The 18591-nt window shown below is 46.1% G+C and overlaps 1 protein-coding gene across 1 annotated transcript in view; it reads left to right on the plus strand.

Annotated features, from left to right (window-relative positions):
• LOC111972906 (protein enabled homolog) overlaps nt 1-18591 on the plus strand; it is a 100116-nt gene that overhangs the window by 12001 nt on the left and 69524 nt on the right. The window contains exon 2 of the mRNA XM_070446764.1: nt 14417-14582. Within this exon, the coding sequence (XP_070302865.1) occupies nt 14417-14582 (166 nt within the window). The remainder of the gene's footprint in view (nt 1-14416; nt 14583-18591) is intronic.

Below are 18591 nucleotides of genomic sequence, written 5' to 3' on the forward strand. Positions count from 1 at the left end.
GGAGAACCATGCAGCTCCACACCTCCACACACCGCAAGGCTTCCAGCTTCATCCTTAATGAAAGATCATGCTGCTTGTCTTCCAAAATGGACATCTACCGGTAGGTACTGTAGCCTGCCTGCCTGCTGTACTGTATAGTCTAATATAGTACTAGATCCCTCCTCTGCGTTGGATCTTTGATGGGTTGTCTCTCAGTACAGAATGTGCCTGGTGCCTGTCAGTCTTGTCTTCCTCATCAAAGCAACTGTTGSATATTCAAGCCAAGCAGAGCCTCTTGGTGGCTTTTGGTGTCTTGAACACATCTTGATGGGTTAGACAGGAGTGGCTTCACATGAAGCCTTGATGTATGACAGAGATATAGGTGAAGAAAGAGTTTGGGCCGTTAATGTCTATTGTGGCATTATTCCCCTGGTATGATGTTAGATATCTTTTTTGATGCGGATGTTGTTACTGTTACAATGAGTGGTTCTCAGATGCTGCTGTTTCTCTGTTCATTGTATCATTCTGCTGCATAGCTCCCTAAGGAGCAGTGGAAATGTACTCTACTTCGTGTGGCCCGCCGGGAACATTAAGCAAGCCATAAACATCATGTTAAGCAAAGGAGGATCCTCACCAAATATTTCTATCAGTTTATTCACATGTCAGTCCAATGTGCACTGACACAAAATCCTCGTTTTTAACTAGGCATATACATTTGGGAATGTCACTTGAGGCATGTTTTCAGGTAACATTTTTCAGGCCTCACCAGCGTTCTCTCCCTTTCATTTGAAGGTTCCACTGTGGATTGATGTGTTAGGAAAGTGTCTAGCTTTCTAAGTCCCATGTTTAGTAACAACAACAACAAACAACTTGGCCAGTCAACCCTAATGAAAACCAGTAGTTCCCAGCCCAACAGGGCCTGCTCTGTTAGCCCAGGGGGTGATGGGAGATTGATTGCTGTCGTCCATATGAATCCCTCTCTGTGACTGGCTGACTGGCAGCTCACAGTGCCGCATAGGTCTCATCCAGTAAAAAACTCCAGAAGAGGAACTGGTCCCAGTTAGCACTCACCTGCTACTTTCTCACCGCCCCGCCAGCCACCCTGTAAACACCTGATGACGTTGGCCTGTTCACAAACACAGTGCTGCTGCTGTCACTCACACAAGCTAGCAGTGTGCTCACAAGGTCAACGCTTCCGGAGGGTTGTGGCAGCATGCAAACTAAGTTTCCCCTCAAACACCTCCTGTATGACGACATGTTTCTCTTTGCATTGTCTCTGTCATCATTTTGTCTCATTCCGTTGATGTGGAACCTGTTTGGGTCGTTCTTTGCTTTGTGATTTGAGTTATGATTCCTTCACACCTGGTGAACGCAGAGGAGGACAGTTTTGGTATGACAACAATGGATTAMGATGTCTCTCCCACGCCTCACCACTAGTCCCTTTGTGGTATTTAGAACCCCAGAACTACACAGTGTTTCCTCCGCCACTCCCCAGGGGGTCTTTCTGGTGCTCGTTAGCATGGTGCTGTCGAAGGTCAGACCAATTACAGCCAATGAGAGCCGTGTCTACCTGTTGATCACACCAGGGAAGGACCCCAGTAATCTACTGCTCCTCTGGGTCCTATGGTGAATGGCTTCATTAGGGTGGAACTGAATCCACAGGGATGTTTTCAGTGTTCTTCACATGATGTTTTTTCCCTGAAAAGGTCCAGTTGAATTTGACTAGCTTCCTTGGGCCTTACGCAGTTACTAGAATCCAGTGTTGCTCTGTGTTGTAAGTGTTGAGGTACCACTCAACAAGCTTGCTCAGATGAACAAGAGAAGGTACTGACTCTTGTCATCTGGCCTGAAGATTCCATCACATGCACTGAGAATATCACATGTTCAGAACGAGGCTTCACAGAAGAGAATAAAGTTGAGTCCCATTTCCACTTATCTCCTGAAAGCAAGCAAAGGCCTCCTGTTTTCCAGCTGAGCTACATTTCACATGTTAATTGTGCCCAAGTACTTTGCGCTCGCCACTACTGCATGAGCCCTAGTGTGAACAGCCCACAAAGTCATCGTTTTAAAGGTATTAGCGCTCAGTCAGTCGCCTCCCAACTGTCCCTTTTTTAGAGTGTGTTCCTGTCTGTGTGCCAGTCGACTAAGAGCTGCCTCCCCTGGCTCGTCAACACAGCCCATCTACTGGAGCTGTGGCCCCAGCATGCCAGCTCGAAGAGATCACCTAAGGGGCCCGCCCGCCTGTTTTTACAGTGATCATGCCTCACATTGTCCTGCCTAGTGAGCAGCATGAATGAACACTGGCTCTCGCTATCTCTCCCTTTCCATCTTTGTCTATCCCTCTCTTCCCACCAAATCTGCTGGTGTTATGGATGACTCATGGCAGTGAGTGTTGTGTATTTTTAAGCTGTCAGCTCCCTCTGTGCTGTACTGGGTTGGGTAGGGTTGGGTTGGTGGTGGGGAGGAGTGGGCTGCCTGTGTATGGCTGTCGTGGAGGATAATCAGACTGCATTGTGTAATGACAAGAGTCCAGGCTGTGGCCATAAGTCTTACTCGCTTCGCGTGGTAAAGATTTTTTTTTACATTCTCTCGATTCTTCACTCTCCCTCCCCACCCGTGGACATAGTGACACACATACACACCGTCACACACACAAAGGCAATAGGTCAGTCCCTCCTGTCTGATATTTATCATGTGTGTATGTGTGTGAGTGAGTGAGTGAGTGAGTGAGTGAGTGAGTGAGTGAGTGAGTGAGTGAGTGAGTGAGTGAGTGAGTGAGTGAGTGAGTGAGTGAGTGATTAATGGTTTAGTCTAGGAGTGTCTCACTCTCACAGCGATGTGGAAGCAGCCAGGGATCCACATTAAAAACCCACCCACATTCACACAGTGTTGCTAAGGCGGTGGCTGTAGTTTCTCTCAGCCTATTAAAAGACTGGAGGAAATGTCAATGAAGGATTGTGACTAGTGTAGCAGGGCTGAGGGAGGGGACTCACTACAACATGCAATTAGACGATGAGGAACTGACATTTATCACGCATAGTCTACCCCCCCCAGTCTTCCTCGTTACTAGTTTCACATGGAGAGATTGAGGGGCGTGCAGTGAAAACTCAGAGGGGGATATTATGGGAATGAAAAGGAATTTATTTTCTGCTCTCTCTTTCCACTGGGAATGTTCCCCCTGCACTCGGACATGCTGTGGAGGGGATGGAGAGCAACACACATGCGTAGGCACACACACACACACACACACACACACACACACACACACACACACACACACACACACACACACACACACACACACACACACCACACCACACACACACACACCCACCCACCCCCCCTTACCCTTGTCTTTTAGGGACCAGTCAAAGTTGTCAGTACAAATTTGAACCATTTTAAGGCAACAGCTTGGACTTAAACTCCTGAATCTACTGTTGAGTAATGCTACTCCTGCTGACCAAGGCTTTTCTTTCTATTTCTGTTACATTATTTAGTCAGTTCCAAAAAATGTAGTGTATTCATGGTATTTCTTTCTTACACTGGGACTGACGGTGCATACACGGCTAACAAGACCACAAAGTGCTCCAATGCTCCTGCTAGAAACGATCCTGGCTACAGATCGCTATGTTGTCTAGCCAACTCTTATAACGATCTGCCACTGACTGTTGTCATGCCAGACATGTTTGCTAGAGCACATACAGATGGGGGCAGACTATCGAGAAACCGTTTCGCGAAGCAAATTGATTCCTTATTGATGACATCGTCACTCGGGTGTCTTAAGTTGTATACAAGCCGAAGCGGAGGGAGAGGGCACGATGTTTCCGTGATTAGCCTGCTGGCGTTAGCCTTGATATTGAATGTCCCATATGTTTCTCAGCAGAGGCCAGGTTCTGTTGGTCCTACTTCTAGCCGAGTGGAACACCTCCACCTGACTGGGACTTTACTAAGACTTACCCCACACCTGTGTGTCACCACTGTTTTATGTCAATGTGAGCTCTAGAGTGGGACTCTAAAGACTTGGGGGGAGCAGAATTAACAACCTCTGCATCAACACTGTTGCTTTGTGAGAAGGTGTTGAAGTTCACAGACATTGTTATGTAAATGCCACTGAAAAGCACCAGTGGCCCGGCATTGGCCCAAGTCAGAGCAGGTCCACCCGGAGCCATGGTCCAGTGAGACAGGCGTGCCGGCCCGCGTAGATGGAAAAATACAAGTCTGAGCCTTTTGGGTTAAACACTGGGGTACATCTCAGATAGAAACACAACATTATGTTAAGGCTCTGAAACGCAACACCTCCACCTACAATGGGCCTCTAACAGTTTGAGGACCAGCAGGCTTCTGGCACCTCAATCATCACTGAGTTTTCAGCAGTGGCATTTCTCACTGCTTCCCTTCTGCTCTTCTACTATATGGTGTGAAAAATCTAGAGTATTGTCTGCTCCAGGTTTGTAGCCGTCCTGGGCTTCGGCTAAAGTGGTGAACCGGAGGGGTGTATAAACTACCTCTGTGGATGTTTGCTGAGCAAACAATTGCGCCACATTCTGTGATCTGTTGAAGGAAGAGCTCTATAAATGGAACAGTTCACTATCTGCAACCCTTGATGAGTTGTAAGGCTAAAGTTTTGTTCCATCTCTAGCCAGCAGTACTCTGGTGTCAGGCTAGCTCTGAGCTTCTGCCCCTCCTCACTCCTGTGTGATTGACACTAGCCGGTGAGAGGGGCTGGTTGTAAGGCAAAGTGGGGACTAGTACTGTACTGGCATTCTCACTCTGTTGCACTGAATGCCCATGTGGGGAGGTGTGCTGTGCTGCTGCACACTCCAGCTGCGGTGTGTATGCGTTTGCACTTTCTGGGTTATATCTTGGCAACCAGCCGTTGGTGGATCAAAGCGTTCTAGGCTAGCCCCAGTGGTGTTTGTCTACTATCTACCGTGCATTGGGAAAGTGTTCAGACTTTTTCCACATTTTGTTACATTACAGCCTTATTCTAAAATGAATTAACATTTTTTCTCCTCATCAATCTACACACAATACCCCATAATGGCAATGCAAAAACAGGTTTAGATTTTTTTGCAAATTTTTTTTTTAAGTGTAAATTAAATATCACATTTAGATAAGTATTCAGACCCTTTACTCAGTACTTTGTTGAAGCACCTTTGGCAGCAATTACTGCCTCGAGTCTTCTTGGGTATGACACTACAAGCTTGGCACACCTGTATTTGGAGAGTTTCTCCCATTCTTCTCTGCAGATCCTCTCAAGCACTGTCAGGTTGGATGGGGAGCGTTGCTGCACAGCTATTTTCAGGTCTCCAGCGATGACAGATCGAGTTGAAGTACAGACTCTGGCTGGGCGACTCAAGGACATTCAGAGACTTGTCCCGAAGCCACTCCTGTGTTGTTTTGGCTGTTTGCTTAGGGTCATTGTCCTGTTGAAAGGTGAACCTTTTCCCCAGTCTGAGGTCCTGAGCGCTCTGGAGCAGGTTTTCATTAAGGATCTCTCTGTACTTTTTGTTCCGTTCATCTTTGCCTCAATCCTGACTAGTCTCCCAGTCCCTGCCACTGAAAAACATCCCCACAGCATGATGGGTATGGGGATGCTGCCACCACCATGCTTCACCGTAGGGATGGTGCCAGGTTTCCTCAGACCAGAGAATCTTGTTTCTCAGTCGTGCCTTTTACTGAGGAGTGACTTCCGTCTGGCCGCTCTACCATAAAGGCCGGATTTGGTGGAGTGCTGCAGAGATGGTTGTCCTTCTGGAAGGTTCTCCCATCTCCACAGAGGAAATCTGGAGCTCTGGCAGAGTGACCAACGGGTTCTTGGTCACCTCCCTGACCAAGGCCCTTGTTCCCCGATTGCCGGACAGCCAGCTCTAGGAAGAGTGTTGGTGGTTCCAAACGTCTTCCATTTAAACATGATGGAGGCCACTGTGTTCTTGGGGACCATCAATGCCGCAGACAATTTTTGGTACCCTTCCCCAGATCTGTGCTTCGACACTATCCTGTCTCGGAGCTCTATGGACAATTCCTTCGAACTCATGGCTTGGTTTTTGCTCTGACATGAACTGTCAACTGTGTGTGCCTTTACAAATCCTTTACAAATCATGTCCAATCAATTGAATTTACCACAGGTAAAAACATCTCAAGGATGATCAATGGAAACAGGATGCACCTGAGCTCAATTTCGAGTCTCATAGCAAAGGGTCTGAATACTTATGCAAATAAGGTATTTCTGTTTTTATTTGTAATGAATTTGCAAACAATTCTAAAAACCTTTTTTCGCTTTGTCATTACAGGGTATTGTGTGTATTGTGTGATTAAATTAATTTAATCAATTTTAGAATAAGGCTGTAACGTAACAAAATGTGGAAAAAGGAAGGAGTCTGAATACTTTCCGAATGCACTGTATGCGTCGGTGTGTCCCGTAGGAGTCCTCATTCAGACTCTACTGGACTTTCTGCGTCCAGTTGAAGTCTTCAGCCCTAACTTTGAGCCAGACCCTCAATATGTCTACGACTGCCTGTCGGCCTCCCCTCCATCCTTTTCCTTCCCCTAATGCCTTACAGATGGACTGGCTGGCTGGAAGAAGGCTCTTGTTTCCCCTCACTGACATGTGGTTTACATGTAATCACGTCAGGCAGAATGCTGAACTGACACATCAATATTACATTGGTTCACTGTGGAGATGATAAATCCCCCTGGTGTGTTTCATTAGACCCTCTCCAGGTAAATGAGCCCTCATTAGATGACTGAGGTACTTTGACTACTTATCTGATTGTTTCTAGTTAGCGGCTAGTCGGGTTGTACAGCCTCCCTGTGTTTATTTATGGATGCTACTACGCCCTTGCTATCTCTGTCTGCAGTGGGCAGTAAATCTGCCCCAGTGTTGAGTGTTCTGTGGATGGGTTGGAGCCGGATGCGCCTGTCTCCCATCACTGCTCCATGAACAGCCACCCAGCCCTCAACCCTGGTCCTCTCATCCAGCCACAGGAGCCACATAGATGTGGTCCCCAGCATCCTCTGTGAGTCAGAGCAGACACCATGGGAATTCCATTCTCTTCTGTCTTAGAGCTGAGTCAAAGCCCAAAACAAACATGTTCTATCGAAATCTACTCAGAGCCTCAACATTAGTTGTGGGGGAAAAACACTGTCCTTCGTGTTTCTTTGTCTTACTTTGTTTTGTTTAGATTTTACAGGGTTTGTCCTCTTTTTCAGCTTGGAAACTGGCCTCTGCCCAGACTATGAGTGTAGAGCCTAGTTCAGCCTCTTATTAAAGCCAACAATAGCCATGGCATTAACTGCGGACAGATACCTATGCCAACATTCCTGTTTGTTAAATCCTAACCACTGCATGCAAGTACACAATTTTACAGATCAGGATTTCCTCTGCTCTCTCTGTGGCCATGTGGAAAATACACAGCCGTCGACCAAGGCCTCTCTTTGGTGTTGCGCCTACAGGGGACAGAGGAAGCGGTGGAGGAAGTGATGTRTGTCTGCTGACGAACCTCCATGGGTTCTGTTCATTCGACTGTGTTGAAGAAAATAATGATTTGGAGCCTTTTACAAACCTAAATATTGGAGTGTTCCTTCAAAAAGGATTTGCTTTCCTGTTCTTAGCAATAACAATCAGAGCGGTGATCCATTTGCCATATATTCTTTGGTAGGGGTATAGAAGGCAGGCGCTGTATTGCATAAGCAGGCCTAGCTAGTCCCTGGAGCGCTTCTCACAGCTCTGCTGGCTCTGACGTCAAGAGGCGCTAGCTGCCTGCTCTCTCACAGCCAAGCCCTTTGATGTTATATTTTGATAGAGAGACATTAGCATTAATGAAGGGATAGAAACCCTCTGCTATACCTGTTCCAATTCCACCAGCTCAACGGTACAGCTTCATGTGTGTTTATACACGTCTAAATGTGTGTGTCCTGTGGTGTGTGTGTCCTGTACTGCACTGTACTTGTGTGTGTGTGTGTGTGTGTGTGTGTGTGTGTGTGTGTTTTTTTTTTTTACTGTGTATAAGGGGATGCTGTTAGTGGTACTCAGAGTGGAGTACTCTACTACCTTGTCCTTCAGAGAGCCTGAAGAGAGCCCAGAGGCAGCTGTATAGGTGTACTGAGAGCAGACTGAGAGGAACTAATGGGGAGAAGAGAGGCTCTGAATGGGATCAGGACTATTTATTCTTATTTTTATTTTTTTTACCGTTATTTTACCAGGTAAGTTGACTGAGAACACGTTCTCATTTGCAGCAACGACCTGGGGAATAGTTACAGGGGAGAGGAGGGGGATGAATGAGCCAATTGTAAACTGGGGATTATTAGGTGACCGTGATGGTTGAGGGCCAGATTGGGAATTTAGCCAGGACACCGGGGTTAACACCCCTACTCTTACGATAAGTGCCATGGGATCTTTAATGACCTCAGAGTAGTCAGGACACCCGTTTACGTCCCATCCGAAAGAACGGCAACCCTATCAAGCAGAGCAGTGTCCCCCAATCACTGCCTGGGGCATGGGATCTTTGTTTAGTAACCAGAGGAAATGAGTGCCTCCTACTGACCTACCAACACTAACTTCCAGCAGCACTTGGTCTCAAAAAAAGGGACTGACCAGACCAAACCCTGCTTAGCTTCAGAAGCAGTGGTGGTTATGACTAAATAATGAGGGAGTCTGGGTCTAGCTAACTTATGCATTAAGGCAATCGAGAGAGAGAGAGAGAGAGAGAGAGAGAGAGAGAGAGAGAGAGAGATGAGAGAGAGAGAGAGAGAGAGAGAGAGAGAGAGAGAGAGAGAGAGAGAGAGAGAGAGAGAGAGAGAGAGAGACAGAGAGAGAAGAGAGAGAGAGAAGAGAGAGAGAGATGAGAGAGAGAGAGAGAGAGGAGAGAGAAGAGAGAGAGGAGAGCAGAGGTAAGAGAGAGAGAAAGGAAATAGAGAGAGAAAGAGAGAGACGAGAGGAGGAAGAGAGAGAGAGAGAGAGGAGAGAGAGAGAGAGAGAGAGAGAGAGGAGAGAGAAGATGAGAGAGGAGAGAAGAGAGAGAGAGAGAAGAGAGAGAGAAGAGAGAGAAGAGCAGAAGAGAGAGAGAGAGACCACTGTCCTTTCACTTTGTTTTCCTACACAGCTAGCTACACATCTACTAGGTAGGCAGGACTCCACAACAACCCCCATTGAGAAGCTAGCTTCTTTCCTTTACATTTGCTTTACAGCCATTCTTCTGATTCCCATTAGCTTCACAGTGATGCGAAGAGCCTTTTGGGGTCTCTGTGTTATGACAACAGTAAGCCGTGGTACACTAACACGCATTACTCAACCCATATGTGTTTGGGAGGGTGGTCAGCCAATGGCAGCCATTGCTTAGATGACTGTGCAGATTTTGAGGCTAAAGAAGTGAAAATGAAGGGGTAATGAGCAACCTCTGATCAGACCGCTGATTTTTATGGGGAAGGGCAGTCCACCAACAATGCCATGTTGCTTCCTCAAGCTCACTCGGGCTGAGAATGCACTAGAAGGCATGTTCCCCCTGCCTTGGTTTGGGGTTGGATTCCTCTGGGTTTCAGTTGGAAAGTGGTGGTGGATCAGAGCCAAAGGCCTTAGTTAGGTTCCAGATTCTCTCTGGTGGTTTAGACGAGAGCACTATACTTCATTACACGTCTCCTACAAGAGTCCCGTGAAACAAGGAAACCGGTGGAAATGTGGAACAAGGGAATCTTGTAATATGTGCTTGGTTATCAAATGTATTTGAGTACTGAGTAGAGCAGTAGCCCATGAATAAATGAGTGTTTTATTTCCATTGTTCTTCTCCATTCATTTGCATTGTATATTATGCCCTAGTTCGTGGTCGACGTGAGAATAGAACTGATTTTGACCATGTCTTTTACTATTCCATGTCACCGGTATGTGTTATTCACCAGTTCTTTTCTACTAAAGACTGTAGGGTTTCTATTGGAGTCAATTAGGAGCATGTTAAGGTGTAGTGTCAGGTGTGTTCACACTGGGAAGATGACTGTCTTGTGTGTGTGTGAGACTAGGAAGCTAGCTGTGTATTGGGATAAGTGGGTTCAGGTCTCTTGGCAGGTCATTAGTGCTCTGTCACTACAGACAGACTACAGCAGCCAGGCAGATATAGAACTGCCTCTGCCTGGCTAAAGCAATTCAGGTCTGAAGATAGTCATACGGTAGCTAATGGAAAGCAAAAATGGAATGATAATTTTCTCGGATGAAAGAGCATAGGTCATCTTCTAGCGCCGCCACGAATATAATGCGCTTTAGTTACAATGCTGTTTTTTCGATAAAAAACAAAACATTTGTGAGTGGTCTTAAAGAGTAATTTGTGCTGAGACTCAGGTTCCCTGTTGTTGACAAAGCAATTTGCTTGTTGCAATTACCTTTTAATGTATAGCCAGTAACCATAGCTGTTATTATGCCTACCCTGCTTTCATGGGTCATCATGTCGTAGATGGAGTGATGCTTGTCTCAGTGAGCAAGAGGTTGCTTTGTGTTCATGGTTGTTTTCCTTTGAAGAGAGAGGCTGTTGACCTTCATGGCTCTGTCTGTTTGGCAGGGCATAGTTCATTTGTTATACTGCTGTATGCTGATGGGTGCTGACAGTGAGGCGTGGGTTGGGTTCTCCCTTGCAGAGGGAGTGAGATGACAAAGGTACTGCTGAGTAAGAGACCCTCCACTGTTCTTCCATTCCATAGCATCCGCTTCCCACATCAAGTCTGGGTGCTCTGCGCCTCCCTCTAGGCCTAGGGCCTGTTCGTGTTTAGCCAGCTTTGCAATTCCGGTCTTATTCTCTTGTTTTCTACCTTCGAGAGCAATTCCACAAAAGTCTCAGGTTTCTCTGCCATCCCCGGTCTGACTAGAGATCAATAATCAGGAAACGACCGCCAGATGAAATTGAGTCTGATGTATCAACGCTGTGGAGGGGAGATGCATGTTTCAAGCCTCTTTCAAAGACGGAAGTGGAAAACAGGCTTTCCCCTGCATGGTTTAATGTTGTTGAACAACACTCCCTTCTCCCCTGCTGACACACACTCACCTGAGAGAGGTTATGTGGCGGTACTCACTCGCACGCACGCACGCACACACACACACACACACACACACACACACACACACACACACACTATCCCATGGCTCTCTTCTATTCCCTTCCCCAGGGCCTCTACCCTCTCTCTTTTTCGCTCTCTCTCACAATTTTTCTGCTCCGTCTTTCTTTCTCTTTGCCTCTCTCTCTTCACATTCTGCCCCTCTCTCTCCTGTCTGTCTCCTCCTGTTGGAGTAGTTGCTATGGAGTGGGAGGGAGGGTGAAGGATGTTGGTGAATAATTTACTGCCTGACAGGGCCTTGGCCTAATTGTTTTGTTCTGCTGGTCGGTAACAGAGTTGGCCAAGTCTCAAATGACACCCACTACTACAGCCTATATAGTGCATTAGTTGTGACCAGAGCCCTTGTGGTGATGCAGGAGTGTGGTGGTGTGTGTAGTTACCAAGACTGTTAAATACTAGGCCTAGGCTGAATGGTTTCCCTTCTGCAGGTGAACTGTCCATGTATATTGCACACTCACCCTGATATGCTCTATATATATACAAAAGTATGTGGACACCCCTTCAAATTAGTGGATTCGGCTATTTCAGCCACAGCTGTTGCTGACGGGTGTATAAAATCGAGCACATAGCCATGCGATCTCCATAGACAAACATTGGCAGTAGAATGGTCTTACTGAAGAGCTCAGGGACTTAAAACGTGACACTGTCATATGATGTCACCTTTCCAAATTTCTGCCCTGCTAGAGCTTCCCCGGTCAACTGTAAGTGCTGTTGTTATTGTGAAGTGAAAACGTCTAGGAGCAACAGCGGCTCACAAGCTCACAGAACGTGACTGCTGAAACGTGTAAAAATTGACTSTCCTCGGTTGCAACACTCACTACCAAACTACCTTTGGAAGCAATGTCTGCACAGGAACTGTTTGTCGGGAGCTTCATGAAATGGGTTGTAATGGCCGAGCAGCCTAAAATCACCATGTGCAATGCCAAGCGTCGGTTGGAGTGGTGTAAAGCTCGCCGCTATTGGACTCTGGAGCAGTAGAAACGCGTTCTCTGGAGTGATGAATCACGCTTCACCATCTGGCAGTCGGATGGACTAATCTGGGTGTAGCYGATGCCAGGAGAACACTACCTGTCCCAATACATAGTGTCAACTACCAACTATAAAGTCTGATGGAGGAGAAATAATGGCCTGGGGCTGTTTTTCATGGTTCTGGTTAAGCCCCTTAGTTCCAGTGAAGGGAAATCTTAACGCTACAGCATACAATGACATTCTAGACGATTCTGTATTTCCAACTTTGGGGAAGGCACTTTCATGTTTCAGCATGACAATGCCCCCGTGCACAAAGCGAGGTCCGTACAGAAATGGTTTGTCGATCTGTGTGGAAGAACTTGACTGGTCTGCACAAAGCCCTGACCTCAACCCCATGTAACACCTTCGGGATGAATTGTAACGCCGACTGCGAGCCAGGCCTAATCGCCCAACATCAGTGCCCGACCTCACTAATGCTCTTGTGGCTGAATGGAAGCAAGTCCCCGAAGGAATATTCCAACTTCTAGTGGAAAGCCTTCCCAGAAGAGTGGAGGCTGTTATAGCAGCAAAGGGGAGACCAAATCCATATTAATGCCCATGATTTTAGAATGAGATATTTGACYAGCAGGTGTCCACARACTTTTGGTCATGTAGTGTATCTTAAAAACCTCTTATGGCTGAGATCGGCTAAGATCCCGTTAACGGAATCGATTTGACAACAGCCAGTGAAAGTGCAGGGCGCCAAATTCAAACAACAGATATCTCATAATTGAAATTCCTCAAACATACAAGTATTTCACACCGTTTTAAAGATAAACTTGTTGTTAATCCCACCACAGTGTCCGATTTCAAAAAGGCTTTACGACGAAAGCACACCGAACGATTATGTTAGGTCAGTACCTAGTCACAGAAAAACACAGCCATTTTTCCAGCCAAAGAGAGGAGTCACAAAAAGCAGAAATAGGATAAAATTAATCACTTATCTTTGATGATCTTCATCAGATGACACTCATAGGACTTCATGTTACACAATGCATGTATGTTTTGTTTGATAAAGTTCATATTTATATCCAAAAATCTCAGTTTACAGTGGCGCGTTATGTTCAGTAGTTCCAAAACATCCGGTGATTTTGCAGAGAGCKACATCAATTTACAGAAATACTCATAATAAATATTGATAAAAGATACAACTGTTATGCATGGAATTTTAGATCCACTTCTCCTTAATGCAACCGCTGTGTCAGATTTCAAAAKAACTTMAKGGAAAAAGCACACCATGCWATAATCTGAGTACAGCGCTCAGASAKCAAAACACGCCATACAGATATCCGCCATGTTGTGGAGTCAACAGAAGTCAGAAATAACATTATAAATATTCACTTACCTTTGATGATCTGCATCAGAATGCACTCCCAGGAATCCCAGTTCCACAATAAATGTTTGATTTGTTCGATAAAGTCCATCATTTATGTCCAAATACCTCCTTTTTGTTTGCGTGTTTAGTACACAATCCAAACTCACGACGCGCGGGCAGGTCCAGGCGAAAAGTCATATTACAGTTCGTAGAAATATGTCAAACGAAGTATAGAATCAATCTTTAGGATGTTTTTATCATAAATCTTCAATATTGTTTCKACCGGAGAATTCCTTTGTCTGTAGAAATGCAATGGAACAGAGCTAACTCTCACGTGAGCACGCGTGATCAGCTCATGCCACTCTGGCAGAGCCCTGACTCATTCAGCTCTCATTAGCCCCCACTTCACAGTAGAATCCTCAAACAAGGTTCTAAAGACATCTAGTGGAAGCCTTAGGAAGTGCAATATGACCCCATAGACACTGTATATTGGATAGGCAAACCTACAAACCTCAGATTTCCCACTTCCTGGTTGGATTTTTTTCTCAGGTTTTTGCCTGTCATATGAGTTCTGTTATACTCACAGACATCATTCAAACAGTTTTAGAAACTTCAGAGTGTTTTCTATCCAAACCTACTGATAGGTAGGATATATATACATATATATATATGATACATATATTAGCAACTGGGCCTGAGTAGCAGGCAGTTTACTTTGGGCACCTTATTCATCCAAGCTACTCAATACTGCCACCAGCCATAAGAAGTTAATGGATAGTTGACACCCCCTTAGACCATTCTCCTTTTAATCATGTCAGATCCCATCACGTAAARGACTCCTCCAATACCATTATCCTCTCAGACAGCCACTCTTCCAGTTCCTGACTTTCAGGAGACCACAAATGTTGCTGTACTGGCCAGGCTTGATTAACTCTAATCAACTGTTTGGGGTAGAAACCAATGTCCCCTTGTGTACTGCTGTTTAATGTGTGTCCCCCTGTTTCTCTCTCCTCTCTGCAGTGAACAGAGTATCTGTCAGGCACGGGCCGCTGTCATGGTGTATGATGATGCCAATAAGAAATGGGTTCCAGCCGGCGGCTCCACTGGCTTCAGCAGAGTGCACATATACCACCACACGGGCAACAACGCCTTCCGGGTGGTGGGACGCAAAATACAGGACCATCAGGTGAGTCAGTGGGGACAGCACAGGACTAGATGATTTGAGAAGTATGTAGTGCTTGAGAAGACTTTCTGAATGCAATAGAAATACTTTAGTAGTTGTCGTTTATTTGAAGTGGGACCAGGATTTCACGTGGCTGAACCCTGCGCTGATCGGATGGCTCTAGAGTTCTTTACGTTATTCCGTCTCTGACGTGTTTCATTTGGAGAGTAGCCTGGCAGCCATCTTGCTTCTCTCAGTGTCTCTCAGGAATGATCCAGCTCTGTAATTGGAAACAGATTGGAGAGCTCTGTTGCTCCACTAGTCACCGTCACATCACAGCCGTGACTGGACTGCTASAGCCAAACTCTCAAAAACATACATCTGTCAGTGTGTTTGTCCAAGAGTAAAGCCCATGGTTAGCTATAGAGTCAACAGACAATAACAGCAACATAGATCCATGCCAGAGAGGAAACCTAACAGCCTCCTGTATTCCTCTCCTCTCTCTGATTGGCTTACTGCTTTTTCTCTGTATGCTATGATCTGGCCAGGCAGCCAGAGATACACATCTGTATTTAATGAAGGGAACATTTATGTGGAAAATGAGTGGATGGCCTGTTCTTAGGAAAAATAGGATACATATTTAGAGAAACAAAACACCAGGTGCTGCTGAATTGTTTCCAACGGTACCAGACTACACCTCTCCGATTGGATTAGTGTTGYCGCTGATTGTTGTCTGTTTGGTGTTTGTTTGGTATTTGGTAGCCCTCTGTGTGTGTTTCTAGCATACACAATGCAGCTGACCCTTGCCCAAACCCATCTCCTGGGTTTTTAACTGAATTCCCCTCTAAATTCAGTTATGTCAGCGGGAACTGAAACTCTTGTTTTCCCTCTCTGTCGCCTGTTATTCTCATTACAAACATATGGGTTTCCCTTAGAGTGGTTTCCCTGAAATAGACTTGCCCTGATGGMCTGTTTTCAGCATTGAGGGTGAATAGGTTTTAGTAGAGGTATATTATACTGCCTGGGTTGGGACTGAACAGATGGTTAGCTTGGTCTGATTGATCCTGCGTGTGTCCTATCAGAGTTAACTCTACATGTCTGGGAGTATCTCTCTCTCAGTGCATCAGACTGTTAGGATTTAGTAGATTTCACTGTAATGGTGTTAGTGGATAAACTTGCACACAGAGCACTTCTGCCAGTCCATTAGTTGGGGATGGTCACTATAGGATCCAGTCTGTTTGCATCCCAGAACATCAGTGCTGTCTCTCAGGGCCTCATTGCCATGCAGGAAGAGTGTTTGTGGAGATGGCTGAGTGCAGTACTAGTGTAGTCCACTGAGGCATTGTCTACATCCAGAGGCACTGTGGACCAGGGGCCTTTTCTGCAGTGGCAGATCCTGTTATATACTCCTGTCTCAGGAGAGGCCAATGGAGAGATGGAGCAGTGTAGGACAGGTCAGACGAGTGGAGAATAGAGGCATTGTTGGTTGGCCGGTTAACTCTAAAAGCATATTTTTGTTCTGGGTCTAGTATCCCTGTTTATTTGGATTATCTTACTATCCCAGAAGCATTATGAACTCAGCAAAAAAGGAAACGTCCTCTCACTGTCAAATCAAATCAAATCAAATGTATTTATATAGCCCTTCTTACATCAGCTGATATCTCAAAGTGCTGTACAGAAACCCAGCCTAAAACCCRAAACAGCAAGCAATGCAGGTGTAGAAGCACGTGGCTAGGAAAAACTCCCTAGAAAGGCCAAAACCTAGGAAGAAACCTAGAGATGAACCAGGCTATGAGGGGTGGCCAGTCCTCTTCTGGCTGTGCCGGGTGGAGATTATAACAGAACATGGCCAAGATGTTCAAATGTTCATAAATTACCAGCATGGTCAAATAATAATAATCACAGTAGTTGTCGAGGGTGCAGCAAGTCAGCACCTCAGGAGTAAATGTCAGTTGGCTTTTCATAGCCGATCATTAAGAGTATCTCTACCGCTCCTGCAGTCTCTAGAGAGTTGTGTCAACTGTGTTTATTTTCAGCAAACTTAACATGTGTAAATATTTGTATTAACATAACAAGATTCAGCAACCGAGACCATAAACTGAACAAGTTTCACAGACATGTGACTAACAGAAATGGAAAATTGTGTCCCTGAACAAAGAGGGGGTCAAAATCAAAAGTAACAGTCAGTATCTGGTGTGGCCACCAGCTGCATTAAGTACTGCACTGCATCTCTTCCTCATGGACTGCACCAGATTTGCCAGTTCTTGCTGTGAGATGTTACCCCACTCTTCCACCAAGGCACCTACAAGTTCCTGGACATTTCTGGGGGGAATGGCCCTAGCCCTCACCCAGGTCCCAGACGTGCTCAATGGGATTGAGAACCAGGCTCTTCGCTGGCCATGGCAGAACACTGACATGTCTTGCAGGAAATCACGCACAGAATGAGCAGTATGGCTGGTGGCATTGTCATGCTGGAGGGTCATGTCAGGATGAGCCTGCAGGAAGGGTACCACATGAGGGAGGAGGATGTCTTCCCTGTAACGCACAGCGTTGAGATTGCCTGCAAAGACAACAAGCTCAGTCCGATGATGCTGTGACACACCGCCCCAGACCATGACGAACCCTCCACCTCCAAATCGATCCCACTCCAGAGTACAGGCATCGGTGTAACGCTCATTCCTTCGACGATAAACGCGATTCCGACCATCACCCCTGGTGAGACAAAACCGCGACTCGTCAGTGAAGAGCATTTTTTGCCAGTCTTGTCTGGTCCAGCGACGGTGGGTTTGCGCCATAGGCGACATTGTTGCCGCTGATGTCTGGTGAGGACCTGCCTTACAACAGGCCTACAAGCCCTCAGTCCAGCCTCTCTCAGCCTATTGCGGACAGTCTGAGCACTGATGGAGGGATTGTGCGTTCCTGGTGTAACTCGGGCACTTGTTGTTGCCATACCGTACCTGTCCCGCAGGTGTGATGTTCAGATGTGATCTGTGAAGTTAGTTGGATTTCTACAAATTATCTTTGAAAGACAGGGTCCTGAAAAAGGGACGTTTATTTTTTTYCTGAGTTAGATAGTGACTGGACTCAGCCGTTTAGTCCCTCTGTGACGTGTTTCTGGTCAGGACCATGTAGTGATTGAGACAGAGCTGTGGAGCATGGTGGTCAGACATAAACACGCAGGCCACAGTGGGCCCCTTGGTGCGCAGAACCTCCAACAGAACCTCCATCCTGCGGGACTTGTGGGCCCTGACAGAGATCATTACGGTGCAGTCTGCATTTTTCGTGCTGCYGACGGTCAGACGACTTTGGGATGAAAAAATATTTTGTTGTCCCGCAGATTGTTTGTTCTTTCTGCTTAGGCTAGTATGTGTTATCCTAGGCATACCTATTGTATTAAAAGCACCTCTTTGTCATGTTATTCACACACTCAGTAGCCTACCTCCTCTCCTAGTTGGGCGTGATCAACATCAAGTGTGCTAATACAGTATTTGTGGTCTCAATGAAATGGAGTAGGCCGCCTATGCATGGGCGCAGAGTCAGGTGGCAGTTGTCTTTCCAAGGAAATGAACTTCCTAAATATGATTTAGGCTAAAGTTTACTAAATTGCCTGGAAATAAATATTGATCATCTATATTTGTCTTCGTCTGAAAATCGCCCCACTCCTAAAAGGTAGGCTATATGCTAAATGTAGCTTGAGAGAAAGTGTCCGCTCTCTCACCCACTCTGCGCTCTTCCAACTACATCTATCCTATTGGCTGATGTATCACAGTAATACCTATAGCCTAATATAATSGGCCATGTGAGAATTGCTGGTAATTGAACAGCTCTTATATTGCCTATAGGGTTCAAAATTGCTGGGACCATGGCTGGCAAMTGAGCTTCGTTACATATGCCTAAGATAATATTGTGACCAGTTCTTCCGGGAGCTGSTGGGAGTCGGACAGAAAGCCAGCGGGAGCGGGCTGGTGRGGTATGAAAAGCTGAGCGTGGGATGAAGAAATCAGTTGCGTGCAGACCACTTCGAGTGGCGCAG

The sequence above is a fragment of the Salvelinus sp. IW2-2015 genome, linkage group LG14, assembly GCF_002910315.2.
Source record: "Salvelinus sp. IW2-2015 linkage group LG14, ASM291031v2, whole genome shotgun sequence".
Taxonomy (NCBI): Eukaryota; Metazoa; Chordata; class Actinopteri; order Salmoniformes; family Salmonidae; genus Salvelinus; species Salvelinus sp. IW2-2015.